We start from the raw sequence: 8,880 nt of genomic DNA, 5'->3' as shown, positions 1-8,880 counted from the left end.
ATTTGATTTAAGAATGTAGTGAAGTAAAAGTAGTCAAAAATAGAAATAGTAAAGTACAGATACACACAAAAAATGACTTAATTAGTACTTTCAAGTATTTTTACTTAAGTACTTTACACCACTCGTGAGCTGTATCTCCAGTGGTGTGTATACATATTGTATTTGTTTTCAACATGAGCTGGTTAAAAAAGAGGAAGAGGACCATGTCTCGCCAGTCGCTGGTACAGAAATGGTTGAGAAATCTGTACTGTACTGCCAATGTTATATGTCAGCACTACTGCCTGTGTCTAAGTCGGGTGTGTAGGGTCAGGGTGTAGGGTGTATTTGTGGTGATGGGTTGTGTGTGTATGGTTAGTGATGAGTTGGTGGCACATGCAGTGATGTGGGCTGGTGTGGATAAAATTCCAAGGCCGAATTCTTGTCCCAGTCCGCCCCTGAGTAAAACCTATTGTTTCACCTTTTTACCACAACTGAGCGCGAGGGAGGCGCAAACGCTGCAGCTAGACTGTACAATGACTGTCAGTCGTCCCGCCCCGAAAGACATACAGTAACCAGGCTATGCTACAGTGACAGACAGTAGCTCCAGTCCAGAGCGACCTGTCAAATCCGATTAGAGCTGTTTTCACCGTTTGTTCACTCAATCAATTTTGGTTTTACGCAGCTACAGCCTGAACGAAACGATTTTGCGATTTTCCATTTTGAATATACATTTTCTTGTCATTTGGGGCCGTTTGGAACACGTTCCGAAAGTCTGAGGCATTGCAACGTGGGTGTATAGATTTATTTCTGGTTGGTGAGTCCATCTGAGTGAGTAGAAGGCGCTAGAGTCTGCTGCTTTGCAGCGCGCTGCGTATATAGGACTCCAAACTTTTCCCTGCACGTCCGTGGTAAACTTGCATTACCTCTCTTGCTCCTCCACATCTATTTCCTCTCTCTCATTTCCTGTCCAACTCTCATTGAAAATATGAGAGAGATGTCACAGATATGACATCAACAACAACGATCACTTATTGAAATCGACAGCGAGAAGGGGTCCCACGGAAAATGCAGAAAAGCGTGCGATATAATGAGGGCCACGCTCTATATCTGTCGGTTGTCGCGCGCAAAGAGGGCACAAAACGCGGTATCCTGAGCAAGAAGTCTACGGAGAACAGTCGGTGGAACGACAAGTACTTCGCTCTCTACCAGAATGTGCTCTTTTACTTCGACAACGACCAGAGCACGCGGCCCTCTGGGATCTACTTGCTGGAGGGGTGCACGTGCGAGAGGGTTCCCGCGCACAAAGGCTCCACCGTCAGCAAGGAGACGGTGGACAAGCAGCAGGTGGGTTAGGTACCCTAGTTACCATGGTATCTTGTAGTGCAGTGCACCAGACATGGTTCTGTGTTTTGGTCTCTGCTCGCAGTGTTGACACAGGTTTGTCTCCCTGTTATTTTACATAAAACAGATTAAGGACGAGGATTAAGCAGAGAAGGTGCACTTTAGTTGAGAGGAGAGGTGGGATGGAGGGATGACAATTGATTTCCTCCATAGGCTACCTGGAATACATGTAGAATGTGTAGAATATTTCTAAATGTGGCTTTACACTAGAAGTGTTGTGATTTCAGAACATAGCAGCGCAGACTACTTTGCCATATCTTCATGACAGTTGCTGTACTATATTCCAATGTAGTGAAGTGAAGCTAAATATGGAAACACTAGTCCAGTAGCCATATGAAGAGCTCCATTACTGGCCGACATCTTTGTTATTGTGATGAGCTGCATGGAGTCAGTAACTGATAACAAGACGTTTTCCTGTTTACTTTACATCCTCACAGTTGGAGAGTGGAGACAGCAAGTTCACTTTCTCTGTATACAGTACAGTAGTCTACCTTTGGATATGCACATCAATGCAAATGTTTCTTATATAAATATTTTTCCATTCATCTGTATTTGTATATATCTCTGTGTTTCTCAAGCTCTTTGCATACTCAGTATCTGTCTGTGTATCTCCAATGTGTGCCGCTTGACGTCACCTTGGCACGGTATTCAACCCCTGCCTTTGAAATTACCCCGAAACCAACACCTGCATCCGTGTCCTGTACTAAATATAGGCTACTCACTTCATATTAACATCACTTTACAGCCTCTAAATCAGGGGTATCAACATCATTTAGCTTCAAAAATCGTGTCCAGGTCCTTGTGCTTATTACATTTTTACTTTAGTTGAAGACACTAATTAGATCAGAAGTGTCAGAAGGGTAGCTCATTGGTGAAAATAGGACAACAACAAAAATCCCCAACACACCATCACAATCATCATCTAGTAAGACAGTGATTAGCTCATAGCCTGGAGGCACCAGGAAGAGGGGTTTTTATTGTCACATCAGATCACATGTTATCTGAAAGGTTGATGGTTGCTGGTGTTGGGAACACACATTTATTAGATAACATTTGGCCACATCAGATGGCCCCCGCACCCTATGTCTGACACCCTTATCTAACTCTCACAGCTAGCTCTGGTGGTACTCAGTTATAGTCAGATGTCTCCATTAAACATTGAACAAACCTTATTGCAACATGAGAAATTGCAACTGTAGTATATAACTCTCTTCCCCCCCTCAGATTCTGTTACGCCAGTGATTGCATGTTATTAACTGAACCTCCTGTGTGCACTGTATTCTGCTCAGCTCAGGTGTGTGTGTGATGTGCGTATGTGGTTTATAGCAGAGGTTCCCAATCTAGGGGTCGCGCCCCCTAAAGTTACCTGGGGGGCGCAGAACCTTCCTTGATTTGAGGGGTATTTGCGATTTTATTTACCGATCTATAACGACACGAAATCTGCGATGCTTTTGTCTAGAAACAAGCTGGAGGAAGACGGAACTCTGATGCACATGGGGGATATATGATTTGTCTCTATGACATTCAGAATCTGAGCTACAGCTTAAATTCAAGGAGTTATACAATGTGTGACTCTGTCGCTATCAATTGATATATTCACTTTCTGTAAAAGACTATGTATAATTAAATAGAGGGTTAATATAAATTATAATAATAAAACATATTAGGTAGGTGAATAACATCTGGGGAAATCGGGTCTAGACTTTATTTTCCTTATCCATTATTATTATTATTTAATTTTTTATTATCATCAAATAGCCTACCTAAAGGATGTCATGAGTGTTCTAAAACTATGTGGAATTGCAGGAAATGAGCTTCAGTATATAAAAACCTTCCTAGGTCCCTCAAATTATACACAATCAAGCTTTTGGTGGTGTATTTAAAAGGCAAAAAAGGAGGCCCTGGGAGACAAAAGTTGGGAATGGGAACCCCTGGTTTACAGTGTGTGTGAGGTCAACGTTTTGACCACGTGGTAGGGAACATGCTTCTTAACAGGTTTGATACAGCTGAGCAACAAACAGGTATAGAACAGTCTTATAACAGTATTATAACAATAGATATTATTACAATGTTATTACTAAGGTGTTGTAAACCTAATTAATTTCTACCTGATGCTTCAGCTTAGCATATTCATGGTACATCCCAAACAATACAGTGTTTGATCCTGTTGGATAAAGGCCACTTAGTGGACAACAAACACACAGCTCCAAAGGCTGCAAAGTGAGAGGGTTTTAAAGACACACACACACACACACATGCACACACACAAACACACAACACACAGAAACTCAAACAGTAACACACACGCAAACGCAAACACACACGTGCACACATACACACATTAGATACTTTATTTGAATCCTATGTATCACAATTACAGTCGAAAAGGATTCAAACAGGTCAAAGTTCACGGATATCTGGACACTCATGGATTTAGAAAGCACCGTCTTTTCCATAGGCCTACAGCTAGGCTGCCCATGACCGCACGGAGAAGTACCTTGCTAGCTGCTTTGCCTTTAAACGTTTAAACCAGACAAAAACATTGCAGATAGCACAAACACACACACACACTGAGCAGTACAGTTTGGAATATATCGTGCCTAGCAGCAGCCTCATCTCCTTAAAGTTGCTGTTGTCATCATTTAAAAACTTTTATCAACTACTGTAGCAACTGTACGTGTCTGGGGGGTTTGGGCTGTGCATTGTGTTAATGTATCTGGTCCTGGTTGTCTGTGTGTGTGTTTTTGCGTGTGTGTGTGGTGTTGGTCTTGTGAGGTAGTGGAGGATAGCGTGTGTCTCTGTAGCCTTGCTGTGGGCTCTGAGGCTGTAGACAGTGTGTGAGAGGGGAGATAGTTCCATGTGAAGGCTCAGTCGCTGGTGAAAAGGCAGGGTTGGGGGGGTCAGACTGTAAATTAGCAGCAGCAGTTTGGGAATCAGTGTTTCCTTTAATGCTTTTGGGAGGGGGGCGTGCAAAGGACCCTGAAGCAACATTGAGAGCTGCACATGCAAATGAGGCCAAATAAAGCATGAATTGTTTTATATGGAGGACGAGCGAAGGAGGGTAGGGAGGGGCTGCAAAAAAATAGGGAATACTGCCTGCCTGTAAGTGTTCTGTCTCTGTCTCTCTCTCTCTCTACTTGTCTCTCTGTCTGTCTGTCTCTTTCTCTGTCTCTCTCTGTCTGTCTCACTGCCTGTCTCTGTCTCTCTCTCGCGCGCGCGTTTTCTCTCGCGTTCTCTGTCTCTCTGTCTGTCTCTCTATCTCTGTCTTTCTCTCTCTTTCTGATCTCTCTCTTTATGTAAGTTGTTATATAATATACCTCTCCGCAGAGGAAAGTTCTTTGTGCTAATAAGATGGCTACTTCAGCGCCAGCCAGTCGGCAGATTGATGGGTTACCATGGTTACCATGGTTGTTGGTTGAAGTGGCACAGTTTTAGAACACATCACACACACACACTCTCACACTCTCACACACACACACACACACACACACACACACACACACCGACACATCGCTGTCAACACACCACGCACACCATACACACACAGAAGCACTTCAAGAAATGTTATGTAAGGTAGCCTACAAGTTTTCTCAGAAAGGGGGGGAGATAATTAGAGAAAAAGAGAAGGAGGGAGAGAATGAGAGATGATAAGACTAACAGGAGGCTGGTGAAATAGTGAAAGAGGGATGGATTGAAGGATCGAGAGAGAGGCTGAAGATGAGTAGAGAGAAATGTAGATGATGAGGAGAGAGAGAGAGCGCTGGGATGTGATTGACAGTATTTATTATGATGAGAAGAGGAGGAGGGACTAAAGGGAGGGTTTTAGAGGTTTTGTGTGTGAAACTCTGCTGTGAGGGTGTCTGACTCACTGTGACAGTTACAGAGAGACTGAGAGAAGATGAGAGACCATTTTGTTAGGTCAAGTAAAGCAATGAAACTACATTTAGAACCAGCATATAATACCACAAAAATCAACCAGAGAGAGAGAGAGAGGGGCGGTTAGAGAGAGAGAGGGGCAGTTAGGGGGGGCATGTTTGTGTTTTTCTGCTGTAAGCAGCCATGGTAGCAGAAATCATTAATCTGTCCTCACATTAACACACACATTAAAATGCATGAACACACACACACATTCACATACACACAAGACCTGGGTTCAAATAGTATTTAAAATATCTGTTACTTTCACATACTTTCAAAGTAAATATTCAGAAATATTTTTTGACAAGTAGTTGAATATTTTAATGTATTTGGAAATACTCAAATACACACCCATGCATTTATCCCAGGTACTTGAAAATAGCATTACAAATAAGTATTTGAAAATACTCTCGAATACAATTTGGTAGACTATTTGGTTTTTACAAATAACCATTCAAATACTAAAATAAAAGTACTTGTTTTGGGCCAAATACTAAAAATAAAGTACTCTCTCTCATTGTTATCCCCCAGCTGACAGCAGGCCTTAGGCTGGGGAGGCCGGATTAGCAGCAGTAAGAAGCTGCACAAGCTCTGGTCGTTATGTAACCTGCACACACACATACATCCACACACACAACACAAACACGCCCTCAAGCCTCTCTCTGGTCTCTTAACAGGCAAACACGCTAGTGTCTCTTACCCGCTTATATACATACACATTTTTGTATCATCTGATTTTATTTGATAGAAACAACAGCTTGTGGTGGATTTGAATCTAATTCTATGAAAACATATTGTCATTGAGTCCAGCATTTTATGTATCGCATACAGATTCACATCTTTATTTTCTAAATAAGCAGATCAGTGGTGACATTAGATTAATAATTTTATTAAATTACATTCTAATTTAAAATAGAAATTGAACAATCTAAATGTAACAATATTGTCAAATAGAATAGAATAGAGACATTCTTATCACAGTCTTTCTTACATAAACAGTCACTCTCCTTTCCTCCCAAGGAATGAGTTGGCAGAACACAGTAGTTACCCAGCAAACATGTCCACATTGACACATTGATTTCATTTAATTTGATTGACAATGTGGGTCCAGTCCGGGCTAAAATATTGTCCCCATGTAGGCTGCCCACATTAGGTCGATGAGCCTTTGCTATTTAATAGGAATGTATTAATTGGGCTGATGTGGGATTGCTGTGGGCTAGCCCGTGCCCACCTTGTCCACTGAATATCCATATGGAGCCAATGGGGTCATGTTTGCTGTGTAAATAAGACAATTGTTTATTTTGCAGGAAACCTGGTTCTGTACTATGACCTTTATAGCACTCTCCTGTTCTCTCTAATGTGTTTTGGTCAGTGAACTGAGTCACAGATAGAAGGGGTCATTTGGGATGACATTTCCTGCTTTTCATGCTGAGTGGCAAGGACTCAAGAAATGTTCTCTACATTTTTAAAAACGTTTTAAACAATTGACTCATTCTTTATATTCTGAGAGTATTGTTTGTGTGGTGGGAACGCCTAACATGGAGGAAGTTGCGTGTTTATTGGATTCCTGGCAGAGAAAGAGCAACTTGTGTGTGTGTCTATGTGTGTGTCTAAGTGTGTGTGTGTGTGTGTGTGTGTGTCTATGTGTGTGTCTACGTGTGTGTGTGAATGTGTGCGTGTGTGTGTGAATGTGTGCGAGCTTGTGTGGCATTCCAGGACATGCTGCTGTGCAAATCAAACACTTCTGAAAGCACTACAAACATCCCCTCTTTTACGCTACTGCTACTCTCTGTTCATCATATATGCATAGTCACTTTAACCATATCTACATGTACACACTACCTCAATCAGCCTGACTAACCGGTGCCTGTATATAGCCTCGCTACTGTTATAGCCTCGCTAGTGTATATAGCCTCGCTACTGTTATAGACTCGCTAGTGTATATAGCCTCGCTACTGTTATAGCCTCGCTACTGTTATTTTTCACTGTATTTTTACTGTTGTTTTTATTTCTTTACTTACCTATTGTTCACCTAATACCTTTTTTTGCACTGTTGGTTAGAGTAAGTAAGTAAGCATTTCACTGTAAGGTCTACACCTGTTGTATTCGGCGCATGTGACCAATAAACGTTGATTTGATTTGATCTGATACCTGCAATTGATTGAGTAGCACCTTCACATGTTGATTCTATTTCCTGTTTACTTCCTTGTAATAGAATTTCTCTTTCCTGTTTCCTCCAGCACTACTTCCTGGTGGTGTTTGGCCATGACGGTCAGAAGCCTCTGGAGCTGCGGACAGAGGAGGAGTCAGACTGCAATAAGTGGGTGGAGTATATCCAACAGGCCAGGTAAGAGGGTGGAGTCAATCCAACAACAAAACCTCAACACCTCTTTACAAGAGGTAGCAGCTAGGGGCTAGGGGAAGGATAGGAGTTAGGGCTTGATTTGGGTCTGGCTTGCTTGTTGTACTCATGACACACATGTAAATGCAACAGCTGACTCTCCTCTAAGTAGCCAGTGTGGCTTGATCTGCTCTAAGACACACAGTGACTGTATAGTGATCCACACGCTAAACACACACACACAATCACCTCTCCACATTTCTGCTCCATTTGTAAGAGATTGTGTGTGTGTGTGCGTGTGTGTGTGCGTGTGTGTGTGTGTGTGTGTGTGTGTGTGTGTGTGTGTGTGTGTGTGTGTGTGTGTGTGTGTGTGTGTGTGTGTGTGTGTGTGTGTGCGTGCTCTGCTCGGAGTGGTTCACATTTAGGTCACACTTTGGTGCTGTACTGCCACAGTGATTACAACACACCTCTGACCTCAACACTCCGCCTCGCTCTTTCTGTCTCTTCTCTTTCTCTTGATCCCACTAATCATAACATCTCTGTCTCGCTCTCTCTACATCTCCCTCCTTCCTTGCTTCCTTCCTTCCTTGCTTCCTTCCTTCCTTGCTTCCTTCCTTCCTTCCTTCCTTCCTCCCTCCCTCCCTCCCTCCCTCCCTCCCTCCCTCCCTCCCTCCCTCGCTCCCTCCCTCCCTCGCTCCCTCCCTCCCTCGCTCCCTCCCTCCCTCCCTCCCTCCCTCCCTCCCTCCCTCCCAGAGACTACCACTGAACTAGATGTGTATGTTCTGCTGTTACTAATGTACATTCATGGATTATGAATAAACTAATGCTATAATGTTAACTTTGAAAATTATGTTTCTTGGTAATATGTATCGAGCGGAATGCTTTTGTGATGTTTGCTGTGCAATGTTCACCATGTCAACTTAGTTTTAACATTCAACACTTACCATTCCACCTGTAGTTACTCTGACATCATCATTGAGCGTGAGGTCCTGATGCAGAAGTACATCCACCTGGTCCAGATCATGGAGACAGAGAAGGTGGCAGCCAACCAGCTACGCACCCAGCTAGAGGACCAGGACACAGAGATAGAGAGGCTGAAAGCAGAGGTACAAACACTCATACACATACATACATACACACACACACACACACACACACACACACACACACACACACACACACACACACACACACACACACACACACACACACACACACACACACACACACACACACACACA

The 8,880-nt window shown here is 42.9% G+C and overlaps 1 protein-coding gene across 6 annotated transcripts in view; it reads left to right on the top strand.

Annotated features, from left to right (window-relative positions):
- The first annotated feature begins 528 nt into the window (after nucleotides 1-528).
- The window catches only part of LOC129813647 (ras-specific guanine nucleotide-releasing factor 2-like), a 42,403-nt gene continuing 34,051 nt past the window's right edge, over nucleotides 529-8,880 (top strand). For all 6 annotated transcript variants that reach the window (XM_055866038.1, XM_055866029.1, XM_055866021.1 and 3 more), the window contains exons 1-3: nucleotides 529-1,323; nucleotides 7,539-7,645; nucleotides 8,598-8,745. In XM_055866038.1, coding sequence (XP_055722013.1) covers nucleotides 1,045-1,323; nucleotides 7,539-7,645; nucleotides 8,598-8,745 — 534 coding nt within the window. In that variant the 5' untranslated portion in view covers nucleotides 529-1,044. The remainder of the gene's footprint in view (nucleotides 1,324-7,538; nucleotides 7,646-8,597; nucleotides 8,746-8,880) is intronic.

Source organism: Salvelinus fontinalis, chromosome 2 (assembly GCF_029448725.1).
Source record: "Salvelinus fontinalis isolate EN_2023a chromosome 2, ASM2944872v1, whole genome shotgun sequence".
Classification (NCBI taxonomy): Eukaryota; Metazoa; Chordata; class Actinopteri; order Salmoniformes; family Salmonidae; genus Salvelinus; species Salvelinus fontinalis.
This window is presented reverse-complemented; position numbering and strand designations above follow the sequence as displayed.